The 14,996-nt window shown below is 45.4% G+C and overlaps 1 protein-coding gene across 3 annotated transcripts in view; it reads left to right on the top strand.

Moving 5' to 3' along the window:
• The first annotated feature begins 287 nt into the window (after window positions 1-287).
• LOC135263073 (phospholipid-transporting ATPase 11C-like) overlaps window positions 288-14,996 on the top strand; it is a 45,886-nt gene continuing 31,177 nt past the window's right edge. For all 3 annotated transcript variants that reach the window (XM_064350671.1, XM_064350672.1, XM_064350669.1), the window contains exons 1-2: window positions 288-803; window positions 12,766-12,885. In XM_064350671.1, the coding sequence (XP_064206741.1) occupies window positions 777-803; window positions 12,766-12,885 (147 nt within the window). In that variant the 5' untranslated portion in view covers window positions 288-776. The remainder of the gene's footprint in view (window positions 804-12,765; window positions 12,886-14,996) is intronic.

The raw sequence follows: 14,996 nt of genomic DNA, 5'->3' as shown, positions 1-14,996 counted from the left end.
TGTACAGTTCGACTGATTCGTCGTCAAAAAATTCAGTAATGGCTTGCGGATATTATTGTGCAGCGTTAACTATAGCCTACCAGACTATAAACTACAACATACCCAGCTTATATTAGGCATCGACATCGCACCTATATTTGTTAACACTCATTTAAAAAATGAATGAATAAAGCCTTAACGATTAGTCTCGAGTTTTGCTCGACAGAAACAATATATAACTACACTTCCCATATAACCCTTGAGTAGAGACCGCATCTTCAAGAGGTGTGGCTTGGGAAAGTGGAAGTACTTGTGTCGAGCGGGGAGGGGGGGCGAGGAACGAGATTCAAGTGCAGTTATTTGACAGAACCTTGAACGTGGTAGGGTGGCAATGGGAGTAGGTAGAGGGCTTCAAATTCAAGTTTCATTTTGTTTGCTTGTCATGAGCGTCATACCCGTAACAATGCTTTGCGATTATACCCCCTGAACATATTTAACAGCAACAGGGCATAGCAGGATGGCACTTACTGCAGTTTCCGCGTGTGTGGGGAAGCAAAGCTAGTCTGTGTATTGTACACCGCAACGCGGAAAATATTAAGATGTTGGGGGATAGAATTCAAACGAGATTGAAACAATGTAGCACCGCTGCGGCATTTCCGATATTCGGATGAAAGAAAGAATACAAAGTACCTTCATGTACATGTAAGAACAGCTCTCGACAGCAGAAATAGAGGGAATTGCGGATCGATAGCGTCTTCATTGCTACCAAAGGCAGAAGAGGGACCGAAAACTGCAATATGTTCAGAAGGAGACTCAACCGTTTGGTATGTAGTGCGTAAGCCACAGAAAAGGACCGAGCTTGGGACTTCGGGGATGTGATCTTAGGATTTCAATGTCTTATGCTGGTTGTGTTTCTAACAGCTTTTCGATATCATTCGATTGTTGCACTGCTCTGACCAACCGAATGTTTGTGTCCCATATGTACTATATATTGATACCTACTATTAGCCCATTTGGCAGTACCGTTTAACCACCCCAATTAGTGTAGTCAAGTTTGAGTGTAGGCACCCATTTAAACCACATTTAACCAGCTGAATATAAAGTACGTATCTATCTGCGTTTAGTTTCACTACAACACGTTGCAAATCTGAATCGTGTAGGCTCTTGGGTGGCTGTCTAATCGTTGGCAATTTTTGTCCATTTTTATTTATTTATTTTTTGCTTGCGCCGTTTGATGGAAATGCATGGCCAATTGGCCATTGTGAAGTAGCCTACATTCACTGCTCCGCAGATGTGCAGCTCGTCATGCTCTGTGGTTGGTTCCATGTTAACTGGAACAGTGGGTTAGCTGATTTTTGCCACTTCACTTTTTACTTGACTTTATGCTGCACTATCTGCCCAGCGTCTCATTTGCTGTCTGTCTCCATCGGGACGCTGTTTCTGTCCCGCAGTATGACACTTAATTTACAGGAACCGCTAAACTCGTCCTGTGCAGATAACTACCGTAATACCGTTACAGAGAATGAGGACGGAAACCCACATTAGGTGTTCTACTTTTAAATGCATGGTGGAGTAAATATTGTTTCAGCAGATAACAACGTTGTTCGGCGTTAATAGATTCAGTCACGTTGTGAATTTAGATGCACCAAGTTTCTGATAGCGATTTAATTAGAAACCATCTAACTCGTAAAAAAAAATTGATATGACGTGAAAGAAGAAAATTCGCCTAACTTTGAAACAAGAAAAATATAAGGGGAACAAAACGTGTCTTTACACGGTGACTAAATTAATCTGTTATGTCAAAATACGTTTGTTGATCTATATTTCTGGTATGTTTTTTACACTGTAAGATGCCACTTTAATTGCATGCTTAGCCCTTTAGTATTTTTTTTTTAAACGGGTGTTGCGTCATTCTTACTGGTGCTCATTACAGGGTTTATGGTCTCCAGATTACTTCTAATTGATGGTTGTATTGAAAGGGTGATATTTAGACTGGAACCAATCCTAGCTCAAGTGGCGATCACAGACACAGCCCCGAGTTCCTTATTTTCCCTCAAAAGCCCGATTGTCAATTCAAGGAAAACACTGAATGCGGTAAATCAGTGGAGGCAGCTAAAGCCTCATCCGTCCTGAACAATATAGATAGGCTACCGATGATTATAAGAAAAGGAAAGGCAATCCCGTAATTATACCGCATCCACTATGTTCGCTGTCTTTAAAATAACGCGGTCAGCATCTTTCTAGGCACCCAGAGCCTTATGGTCGTGTAAATGTTCGCAAGTCGTAAATAACACAATTGTGTGGCAACAGTAGGCTACTGTCAAGGCTGCGCAGTGTCATTTATTTCAGGTTGAGTGTCCACCTGTCTCCACCCCCATCAGTTCCTCTAGGTGCTGCTGTAGGGGCCCTGTGGAAGGGGCCGAGAGCCACGTTCAGGCCCTGTGTCTGTAAAAAGACATGTCCGTCAGACTAGAGCCATCTGATGTGTTTTGGTTTTTCATTATTAGAATATATATGTAAGATTATTAAACACTTCATTCATTTATTATTGGTTTAGATTTCCTAGCCAAAAACCGTGTTTGTTGATGTATACCTTTGAGGTGAAGGTGTTTATTATTTATGGTAAATAAGTTTCAGTGGAAAGACTGTGCTCTTGATGACTATGCTTTTTAATTCAGTGAGAGAGAGAGAGTGAGCCCCCACTTTTGCAATAGTCACTGTACTACTTCTGTACAATTATTGTTCAGTGGACCAAACAGTCTTTCTGCTCCCTATCTGTTCATTCAGCTTATGCAGTCTTGGTTGTGCTGTAGCAGATTATTAGTTCTCTGTAGCAGAGCCCTTAGACGGGATTCAGCCATCCTCTTCCTGCTCTCTGCTGGTCTTCTGTGCTGCTCTGTATCCAGGTTGACACACGCAGTCTTGCTCTGGCCTGTTGATTCAGATCTCCTGTTCATTTGTAGTCGCCTTCTGCTGTGACACAGCTGCTAATAAGCTGGGTTTTGCTGGCAGGGCTGGTGTATGATATGTAGACTCTACAGGCTGCATGTTAAATAGACCTTGGGAAGTCCCAAGCCTGGCGAAGTTGTTGTGCCCAATTCGCCGAGTGACATTTCTGCACTTTTACCTAGCCCTTCATATGCCACTTACCTCTCCTCTGCTGTCCAGGGTATAAAGGCTTCTTGTCAGGATTTATTTTCCTTATTTAAAGAATCAATCTTTTATTTTGTACTTCTTGTTCCTGGAGTTAGCCAGGAGTTCTTGCTGAGCAGGATGACAGTTCTTGCCTGTTTGGTTGAATGACTGGTCTTCTAAATCTGACTGGTCATGTTGGAAATGAAGAACTTCTCCGCAGAAGCAGATCTTGTTCGTTGATTTTTGGTTGTCGCTCAGAATTCAATTGTTCGACCTCCCTGTCAGTGATCTCACCAGGGCGAATGAGGGCAAATGCGGTCATCATAGGGTCGCTCGCTCGCTCTCGGCTGTTCCTGCCCATGACCTCACACTCTTTCAGGAGCATGTGACTTTGCAGCTGACCCGCCTCCCCCCTCCCTCTCCCCAATCTCGAAGCGAAGAGAGTATTCTCCCTCTGCACCTTCATGGTCTCTGAGGTACTATGGGAGCTACTTTTAGACGGTCGATGAAGAACTTCCTCATTGCAGGCGCACCACACTGGTGATTACCGGACTGGCGCGGATAGCATCTAGCTTCTGAGGCTCGCCAGTCACTCTGCAGCTTTCCCTGAATGTGCAAACACCGCATGGCATTTGTACACAATCTAACAGCACCCAACACCTGCACTCGTTTCTCTCAGGAAAATAAGGCAATGCTGTATGGGTCCTAAGTGGAAAAAGTCCGTGGTGCTTAATAATAACCGCTTGCCGTTCAGGCCACCTGTTGTCATGGTATGCTGTAGTGATGACAGCGGTGACAACTGAAGTTTGAGTAAATACCTGTGGGGGATAGCTGGGCTGGGTGGTGGGTAGTTAAGAGCATAGCGACGCGTCGTGTCGCGCCGCGTGCTGGTGCTCCTGCACCTGCGCATTATTTGCCCGACCGGTTTCGTCCGCATAGCCAGCTATCGATCGGAGCGGAGCTCCGCTCAGCCACCGTCCGTCTTGCCCATAAACCTGCGGGTGGACAGAAGTGCTAACGCCGACTTCTCTCCCCCCCCATCTAACCTCAACGCGGTGATAAAACCCTGGCCACCGGACCTCAGTCGCCCTCAACATCAGGGTGATGAATAGATCCCGGGGGAGCGTCAGAGAAGAACAGGCCGCGGCGCTTTCCGGACGACCGCCGAGCTAACTTATCACCGGGACCTTCGGAAACGCGGCCGGCCGACCGCGAGCCGCACCGGGGTCGTCCCGGGGGGGTCAGGGACGCCGGTTATCTTCCGCCTTCGCCGGCGGAGTGAGGCTTCCCGGTTTGTACCCCTCAATTATTTAGCGGCTTGGTTCCTTTTAAATTCTCCTCGCGGTGCTCGCGCCGGCCTCCCCGTGTCCCGTTGCCAGGGCCGCACCATTAAAAATGCATCGGCCTCATCCATGCATTCATGAAGCCCGCTCCCGGAGATTCCCTGCGCCGCGCCTGCCGATCGGCGCTAATCAAAGAGGACTCGCCGGAAGGCGCGAGCCGAACGTCGAAAAGGCGCCGGCCGACGCCCGCGCGCTTCCTGAGTGCTTCCCCTTCCGGGAGCTCTGAGGCTCCCTTTTTAGCCGAACGGCTCACTAAACGCACCCCTCTCTTACACAAGCCCCGAGCCCTACGAAGCCAGAGGGAAAATAAGACGCTCTCATCACGAGCAACTGCCAGAGAACGTGCAGGCAGACGTCAACAGTACATACGCGCTGAGAGAGACGGGGATGAGATGGATCTGTGGCTCCCACCACTGAAACGTAGCTTAGGAGGCTTAATTCAACGGCTGTTATCAACGGCGGTGGCTCGGGGCTTTATGAAGGATGTGACAACTGTTGGAGCCCAGACGCAGGTTTTAAGCATTGAGACGTGAATATCCCCGGGTATCTCCGGGCGCTTCCTCTTCGCCAGGGCGCGGCGATGGAAGCGGCCGTGCAGCCGGGCGGATTAGTTCAGTCATCGTCGACGCAAAGCGCGGGATCGGGAGCACCTCATCCCCGCGGCTGCCGCGGCGGTCCCTGTGACGCACTTTTCCTTTTCCCGCGGATTTGCCAAATCAGCTGTGACGCTCTTTCTCAATGCACTTGGCAACTGTGGCTTTTTTTTTTTCCCCGGGCGCCATTTTTTTCCTCTTGTGAGTGTAATGCAGTGGTAAAACTCTGGCCCCCACACTCTCTAAAATAACTTGGAAAAAAATAATGAAATGCAATCACATATAAACAATCTTTGTGATTTGACTTGTTTCAACACAAAATTCCAACAACATATAAACAATCTTTGTGATTTGACTTGTTTCGACACAAAATTCCTTCTTCACTTTTCTGAACATGTTTGTGGAAAGGTTTTGTTGAATTGTTTTCCCCCACCACTTCTGTATACAGAACGTTAAAGCGTTTACTGTTGCAGGTCTTTGTTTTTTCTTTACAGCACATAAAAGGCTCCTGTCCTGATAAAGCGCTTCCTCATAGCCTTTCACCACTGAAGGAGATAACCCAAGTTAGCCCTGTAGCTGATGAAACTGTAATGGCTCCATTGAGCAGCCATGAGTTTCTGTTGGTACTTTTTATATACCTGCTTTTCAGAAATGTGAGGGGAAATTAAAAAGAAAGAAGTGCCTTGCATAGGCCAGTGGGGTGATAAAGGCTTGGCCCGGCAGTGAGTTTTAGTGTTTTTACTTGTACATTAAATTAATTATTAACAGACTTGAAAACTGGATGGGAGGGTGGGGAGGGACAGGGACATGTGTTGCCCTGAGAGACAGGGCGGTGATGACTGCCCTGTGCGGTGTGGAGAGCGGAGGAGCAGCGGGCGTGGCGGGGCATGCAGCGGGGTTAGAGCTGGGTCAGGGCTGGGCCGCTGGTTATGATCATTCAGTTCTGTGACAGAGCTGGTATTTTTATGTTTGTGGCTTGGTGCAGGGTAATCGATGCTGCTACTTGCACTGAAAATATTTTTTTCACTCTTTCAAACTTTTAGAATGGTAGTGAGTTTGATGTCTTTACTTGGTGTGCTACAAGGAAGGCATTTACAAACTGCTTATAGTTGTTATATGGAAAGACTTTGCTACAATTTTCATGTAAAATGTAATACCATCCGTTTTTAGTTCCATATGTGAATGTGTCACATTTATAGAATTTTGTTGAAAGTTGAGGATTTGGTGTGCTGCCACTTCCTAATGCACTTTTTAGTCTTAAAAGCTTGTTTTTCCCCAAATATAGTGCATTTCATGATACTTACCATTCTGTGGCATAATCCTCAAGCTTTAGATGGATAAACCAGCTTTTTACGTAACTTGGTGTTTTGTATTTATTTGCTTATGCCTCCTAGCCATGGCTGCTTTGTGGCCCAGGCCATATGGATGGGCGTTATAAGCAGTATAAATGATATACAGGTGCAAAATGTGACACAATATGACTTTGGCTTATATCGTCTATACTGGTAGAGAATGGGTTTTGATGGTGATATTAGAGTGTCAATGCAAAGATTTTGGGATTTCAGGGCTCAATAAGGACTGCCCACTGGCTGGGGGTACTATAAGCTTTGAAAAACAGCTACTTACTGAAGTAACTTTCAAACGATAATGGGATCTTGCCAACTCATTTACCTTTATTTATTGCTAGCAAGCTAAAAGGGAGAAAAGAGAACAAGCTAACTAGATATTAGCCTTTCCCTGAGCTCACACAGGCTCTGCACAGTCATGCATGATGATGTTATAAATGCTGCCCACACACACTCAGCCCTGGCCAGGCTCAGCAAATTCTACAACAAGAACTTAATACAGGCAGGGCCGAGGCTCGACTGTGGCTGGCCCACACAGGCGGGTCCCAGTTTCACCTGTGGCTGCCCTACATAGGGAGGGCCCAGGCTCATCTGTGGCGGCCCTACACTGCAACAGCAGTCAGAGTCTCTCTGTACAAGGGACACCACCACCAAAAATATTGAATGGTTCTGACTACTACCATGAAAATCATGATGTTGTGACCTATTTGGTGGTCATAATAATGTCACAGAATATATTATTCTACAAATTTCAACAGAACATATTTTAAAGGGAATACAAGACTCAAAAGTCAAAGACAACCTTGGAATTGCTTTTCCTCGAAGGAGACAGCTGATGATCACAAAGGGTATGAAAAGTGATGCAGACTTGGTGAGTTTTCTGTTGGACCTGTAAGTAATATTACGTCTAGCTACCCAGCTAGTTGCGTTAGGCTAGACGGCCAAAGTAGGGTACTGAAGGTGAGTGGGCGTTGTAGAAGCTGGTGGAGGAGACTTCTTTGATTGTAAACACAGCACCTCAGCAAGCATTGAAACTTTAGCATAGCATGCCTTTAAATATGAATCTGCCAATTGCCGCCACCAAATTGTGGACGAGCTTCAACTTTCTGAGCAGTTTCGACCAATCACAAATGCCAAATGTTGGAAATCATAGATTAGTTCTTCTCATGGGTATTCCATAATAATATAGTTAGCTAATATCTAGTTAGCTTGTTCTCTTTTCTCTCTTTTAGCTTGCTAGCAATAAATAAAGGTATACGAGTTGGCAAGATCCCATTATCGTTTGAAAGTTACTTCAGTAAATAGCTGTTTTTCAAATCTTATAGTAGCCCCAGCCAGTGGGCTGTCCTTATTGAGCCCTGTTTCATGACCAAAATCTTTGCATTGACACTCTAATATAACCATAAAAACCCATTCTCTACCAGTATAGTTTCTGTTATTTTTAGTGTAACTCTATTCTGATGAGACCAATAATCCTGAGATATCTGGAGTTTACAAAAGAACCACACTGTTCATTTTGCTGTGCCTGAAAGTGATAATTGGTTCTTTGCTTTTATGGTCACTGGTGTGTTTGCACTCCGCTTGAGTGGCGTAACATTGCATAAAGTACTCTAGGCAGCTGTCTGCTTTTCTTTGCTCACTCGCTGTGTGTGAAAGAAGATCAAATAAGCTGACAGGAGATTGGAGATCGAAGAACTGTGTGTGTTTGGCTCCTGAGAACTGCACATTCTCTGGACTGTTTTGACTAACTCAAGTAAGTACAGCAGCTGGGATTACTGTTAATTGGACCAGCTCCATGCTATGCACTTATAAGTATGCAATTATTCTATAGGCAAGTCATTTTAGTATGGTTCTGTTGATGATGTAATCTGACACAGGCGTGCGATGTGTAACCACCTCTGTCAGGTCAGTAACCAGCATGCTTCAGCATGTGCAGTGGGCTTTTGGGATATATCCTTTGGTTTTGTTTTCTCATGTACAATGTATGAGTCCAGATCAGGAATTCAAGCAAGACTGAATACTGTGCGTGTGAATCTTTGCGCTTCTGTGATAAGCTGAGTGGTACTGTGGTTTTTTTTGCAGTTCATTGTAAGGACGGAAGAGTCATTTGTGCTGTGCTCGAGTTGAGGTTTTCTGATCCTGCTCGTTCAGGAGCGCTGCCCATCACGACCTGCCCGTCCTACCACTGCCATCTTGAAGAGGCCGGCACGGGAACCGGATGTCAGAGCAAGTTCCCGTGTCGGTGGAACAGCTGAAGCTTCAAGACCCCCGTGGCCGCGTGTACGGTCAGGGGACCGTAGCAATCGTTTTATCTGGAGAGGAGCGAAAGAAAAAAAGAAAAGCAAGCAATCCTGCATTGAAATGAGAGAACGCACGTTTGAGGCGGCGAAGCAAGATTCCTTCGTTTGACAGATTGTCGTATTTAGTGCTCAGTGCCCGGGGCACACGGGCCTGGAGCGAAGGCTTACCGCAACAGCCCTGCACGCTGCCAATTTCCCCGCTGCGAAAACGCAGCGTAGCTGCCTGCCCTTACGCGCCAATAATGCACGAAAACACGAAATGACGAGGTTTGCAAAAAAAAAAAACAGAGTTGCACTCTAAGCAACTTTTCATTTCATTTTGTTTACTCTGCCCGCACCGTTGTCGAGGGACGGGGTTTGAGCACTGCAGGTGTGTAGACAGACCCGCGTATGCGGTGAAATCGGAACCGCCTTCAGCATTAGGGAAACGTGTTTGCAAAATGTGGTTTCAGTACTTCTCATTTTGTTATTGCAATAGGAGGCTAGTTGTATCCAATATTATAGGGCCCTTAACATCTGCCACAGTTCAAAAAAGATGTTTTTCCGTGCTTCAAAATCATTACATTTTCTTAGACTGAAACAGACAGACACAATCAGTTATATAAAAACTACAGCGCATTTGGCTTGTATCATCTAAAAAGAAATCAACCCTTAGAACAGTGATGCGTGTTAAGTCCGTAAACGGACCGTGACCATGCTAGTTCTGACCGAAGGGCAGCCCTGTGACTAAACACAACCGTTTTAATATTTTGCATAAGAAAGTCCCTCATGCCCCCACACAACAGCCAATTATGCGCCATCCTGCTAAGCTAGCCACAGTTGACACGGGCACAGTCTGTATTTACTACCAGATTTACACGTCAGAATATAGCAGTATGAACTACTAGCAACCATTTACAACATGGCGTCATTTTTCCTGGTCAACATGATGCATCCATTATTTGTTTCAACGTTTCATTTCAAGGCAATTAGCAGCTGCTGTTATCCTGAACGCTTTTGAAATTTTACACTGTATCCATTCATACAGCTGGATATTGGAGCAATGCAGGTTAAGTGTCTTGCACAAAGGTACAACAGCAGTGTCTTCTCTGGGAATTGAACTTGCAACCTTTTGGTTACAAGCCCAGTTCCCTAGCCATAAAACTACTCTATACAGAAGCCTCTGTGTGATTAATTTTTTTTTCAGAGCCAAGTTTCTTGCTGAGGATGTTTGTATTGTATATACATAAACCTGCTAAATGCTAATTTGTTATTGCAATCTTTCATGGACCTTCATTTTTTATGTGCTGATCACTTGCAAGCAATTTCATCTGTGCTGTATTGAGATGGCTGTGGTGACCTTATTGATCCCCCCTCCTCCCTGCACTGCGCAGTGATTTTAATCAAGAATTCATAATTGAATGCTCTTTACTTGTGCTTAGTCAGTCCTGCATTTTGTAGGGTGCAACTGAGAAATATGGCTGTCGCATTCGGTCCGGTAGGACAGATTAGTCTCAGCCGCGCCGACTGGTGGAGAGAGCACACGCACCTGTGATGTTTTAACTGATCAGCCCAGGTGCTTAAAGGTGTGCTTCTCTCCACAGTTCGGGGCCGAGATTGGGAGTACACACCGAGAGGGCAAGTTTTCGAGTTTTGTTTGTCCCAGCACAAAAAGGAAGAAGATCTGCTGCTGAAAAGCTGGAGGAGCTGGTCAGCTGAAAAGCTGGAGGAGCTGGTCAGCTGAAAAGCTGGAGGAGCTGGTCAGCTGAAAAGCTGGAGGAGCTGGTCAGCTGAAAAGCTGGAGGAGCTGGTCAGCTGAAAAGCTGGAGGAGCTGGTCAGCTGAAAAGCTGGAGGAGCTGGTCAGCTGAAAAGCTGGAGGAGCTGGTCAGCTGAAAAGCTGGAGGAGCTGGTCAGCTGAAAAGCTGGAGGAGCTGGTCAGCTGAAAAGCTGGAGGAGCTGGTCAGCTGAAAAGCTGGCAAGCTATGAGCGGCGAGCTGAAAAGCTGCCGCTCACTTTTGCTTTCTTTAGTCTTTTTTGTTTTAGTTTGTTGTTTTAGTTTATTGTTTTTCGCCTGGAACCCGCGAGGTGGAAAGGGTGAAGGTGTTTGTTTATTCGATTTTGTGTTGGTGTGGGTGCCCTCTCTCTCTCTGTCCGTGCGGCAGACGACGGTGTTTCTCGGAACTGCTGCATCTCCCTCGCAGGGGTGTCATACTGTCATGTGACAATGGCATTCAAGCTATTCTACGCCGTCTCTGCCGTGACTGTGCCTTGTACATGCGATCTGGTTTTTACGCACGTGCAGATTTTTACAGGCACAGTCCTGTAACTCCCGTGGCCTAACCCTCAATTTACTGAGCACTTCATTTCTGTCGAAATGAGTGACACGTCGGTAGCTCTGGCCTCCTTCTCCCACGCCGCCGGCATCTCGTCGGCCGACATCACATCCACTTTTAATCCAGCACTCCTTTCTGGGTGATTGAGTTTGCGTGTTAATCTCCATTTATCTTTATTGTGTTTTCGGTTACAGCTACGCTGCAGCCGGTGAGTCCAGCCTGTTCTTGCACAGTTAAGTGTGATTTATACTGGGGCTCGTCTGCGTTTGTTAGAGGGGCTGTAACCTTGAGGCAGTGCTGCTCGTGTGCTTAATGACTCCCATGGAGAGAGAGAGAGTGTGAGTGTGTGAGAGAGAGAGAGCTACACGGATTAAAAACAAAAAAGTTACAATGTAGAGTAGAGACTCGTTCAGTGCTCTTCTTTGCCACTGCAAATATTGATGCCTGAACATAAATGTTTTTTTTTCTGAAACGGAAGACCGAAATGTTAATGGGGGACTGAGTTTCAAAGCCTGAAAAATACCTTTGTTCGGTTTCAGACATTGTCTGAAGTTCTGCGGCTTTTGTACTTCCTACAGGAGCACAGGGGTGTTGTTACAATTACAGATCCAGCAGGACAGGAAGCTGGTATCTATAACACTAGAATACTTTCATTAATTTCAAACCTCTGTCTTCTTGTGACTTTTTGGGAAAGCCAGTGCAGGCTGTCCTAAAGATGGGGACACCCCCAGCTTACAGTTTGAGAGAGTGAAGTCATATGGGGCGTTAAGGAAGTATGCATAACTCTACCTTTACCAACCCAGACAACTAGTTTGAAGACTGTTCAACAATCTACACTAGACTGTATTGTACACTTCACCTGTGGCTAGTGACCTCAACAAGCTGAAGTCCTCTGGGGATTTGGGGGTTCTTATAAGCTCGTTCCAAGCCTGTGCTTGCTCTATAGTCTTGCAGTGAATGACACCCTTGAACAAATGCATTTTCTTGAAATAAACAGAAGCGTCCTGTTTTCCACAAACATTTCTCTTCTTCAATTCTGGAGTGTTTTCCTGGAACCGCCGTCCCTGTGTTTTTAGGGTGAGAAGACACAGCTGTGCGTTGGGACAAAGCTCAGTGGTGACATGTTCCCTGTAGAAAAATGGAGACTAGCGGACCCTGTGATCGCTGATGTCATGGCTGCGGGTGTGCGCAGCACAAAGCAGCACATTATTCAGAGAAACACAATGTCGAAAACACAGGGCGTTTTGTATTTGTGTTTTTTTTTAATCCCCTCCAGCTTAAGCCTCCAAGACCCTTATTGTGCTTTAGCCTCTTTAGTTAATAAAGCTGCCAAAGTAATTTTGCTCGCTCTCATTGAACAGTGGTCTAAAGTCCAATGGCAAAGCTGCTCCATGAGAGTGATGGGAATCTACTACATGATTATATGAAAGGTTTCAGGCCTTGCATGTGTTGCTGGTCTACCTTTTAGACAGTTTAGAGTTGGAGGGATTTCCCTGGTGATTTTATTTCCCTGCACTGTGCAACATCCAGTGTGTCCATTTATATGATCATGTTCCAGCTTTGCAAGCGTAAAGCGTAAACTCACTGTCTTACTGTCCGCACTCAGGATCTAGAATCTGAAGAGTTGTAATTGTTGTGTGTAGGTTACCATTGTGGACTGGAGCCGTTTCTCTTCTCTTCTGTAGTGTATGGCACTATTGCACTGTAAGCTGGCTTTCATTCTAACACTTCCTGGTTTGCCCGGTCCTCTCTGCAGTTTGCGGGGGACGAGAAGAGGGGGGACAGTCGGACCATCCACGTGGGCCACCAGCCCTGCCCAGCCACGGACGCCTTCATCCAACCGAAATTCTGCGACAACAGGATTGTTTCCTCTAAGGTAGGTGACGGTAGCTTCTGACTGGTGATGTCACACTATTCCAGTGCTGGCAGAGTCTGCAGTTTAAGTGGGAGTTCTCAGGCCATCTCAGTTGTAAGTCATTTCCTGTAAGTAGTTGTTTGGATAAGGAGTAAAGTTGGCTGCCGCTACCAATTCAGGGTTACCTAAAAGCCTCACGGGAGCCAGAATGATCCCCCTTGTACTCACCCCTGGAGTGTGACGCCAGCTCATGAAACCAACAGACCTGTCAAATCTAAAATTTTTCTCTTTCCCTCTGTTCCTCTCATTCTTTCATCTCATTCTCCAGTTTATTTTCTTTCCCGTTTTATCCCCTCTCCATTTCCATCTTGCTGTTCCTCCAGTGGAGGACATTTTGGTGTCTCTGAGAGTGGGCGTGTCATGCTGGTGAAATTTACTGGTTGCTATTAATGTGCTACTGTGGTGGTGATTGTGTTCCCAAGGGCCTTCTGAAATCTGTCTACCCTTGTAATCGGGGTGTAGGGGGGCAGTTTGTTGAGGTGGTGGGGGGGGGGGGGGGAATTTATTGTGTTGCTATGGTCCCACTGCTGATCCGCCAATCGATTTTTTTTTTTTACGTGAGATCATAAACACTTTAATTACCCTCGCCAGCCCCCTGGGCTCACAGCATCCTTAACTTCTCCACTGGAGGTTCTCACCACAGTATTTACATTTCTCCCTGGGTGTGCTGTCAGTCATCCGACTGCTCCTCCCCCCACCGTCCTACTCTCTGTGATGAGTGTCCTCTTGCTTGTACTTTATCTCACTCTCTCTATTTCTCTCTCTCTAGTTCTCTGTCTCCTTTTCTGAGTATCCTTGGCTAAAAGACATTTTTTGATTTAATGGAAAATGTTTTTAGAAAATTGAGCATGGTTTTTGATAAATTTGTTTTTTTATTTTGGGTCCCAGTATGTAAAGAGTTAAAGAACACAATGTCAAGTGATAAATTTCTCATGCTGGGTGAAACCAAGACAGTGATTTATAAAAGCTGTTAAATGAAATGGCAAATAGTCGCAGCTGTGAGGTGAACAGAACTTATAAAATGATAAAATGATAAGCCAGGGTCATAATACTGGCTGGTTAAATAACAAAATCAAAGTTTGCTTACACTTAGCTCAATGGTACAATAATATATTTAATGTTGCTGATAACAAATAACAATATGAGAAAAAGGTAAATGGGATCATTTACGTAAAGATAATGTCTTTTGGGACTGATTATGTTCGACATGTCAAGTGCTTTTGCATAACTTCCTGTTTCCCAGACAATAGCAATAGCAATGTTACATAAGAGGCTGCCTGCTTTGTCCCTGCCCCAGGAAATTGGGGAAATCATTTTCTTTAGGCTTGGGTATTGTTAGTAAAGTTGTATAATTTTCTCTAAAGTAAGTTGCTCTGTTTTTCTAACATTGTACGGTGAAGTATTCTGTCTCCTCCTCTGGTTGGCTGCAGCATGGCCTGTCCTCATTGGTTCTGGGTCTTGGCCGGTCTCCATCGCCATAGTGTTTTCTCTGAGCCTTTACCTTTTCCAGGTCTTTAATGTCGGCCATGACGGTTGGGCTCGTAGTTTGCCGTGTTAAAAAAAATTTTTTTTGTCCCTAATAGCACCAAGTTTTGCTGTGCACTTGTGTCTGTGTCCAAAGTATGTGCTGTATTTTGCAACATTGTGGCTGTGTGTTGAAATAGTTATTTCTGTAGGCTACTTACTGTTGCATGCTCAGTGTGTTTTTGCGGGGGGAACACTTCTAGCCTCGGCTCTAGGCATTTGAGGACCTTGGGGTAATATAAAGTGGGGGTTGCCTTCTTTTAGGCGTTTCCTAATATGGAACACCTTTTTGGCTGGACCGCAACAGTGGGGCCAGCCCTACAAACGCGCATGTCTGTGACTGAGTGAGCGGCTGCGTGAGTCATGAAGTTACACCATTGGTCAGCCAGATCATGTGTGTTAGGTCCAGCCATATACTAGGTTTTAACCTGGTCTTGTTTATTTGAACTAGCTTTGAGCTGCAGCCAAATTTTGCTGTACATGCATTTTTTCTGTATGGCAAAATGGATCTAAAAGTTAATGTTTTAAACTGTGAACGTTGACACCAC

Source organism: Anguilla rostrata, chromosome 9 (genome assembly GCF_018555375.3).
Source record: "Anguilla rostrata isolate EN2019 chromosome 9, ASM1855537v3, whole genome shotgun sequence".
NCBI lineage: Eukaryota > Metazoa > Chordata > Actinopteri > Anguilliformes > Anguillidae > Anguilla > Anguilla rostrata.
This window is presented reverse-complemented; position numbering and strand designations above follow the sequence as displayed.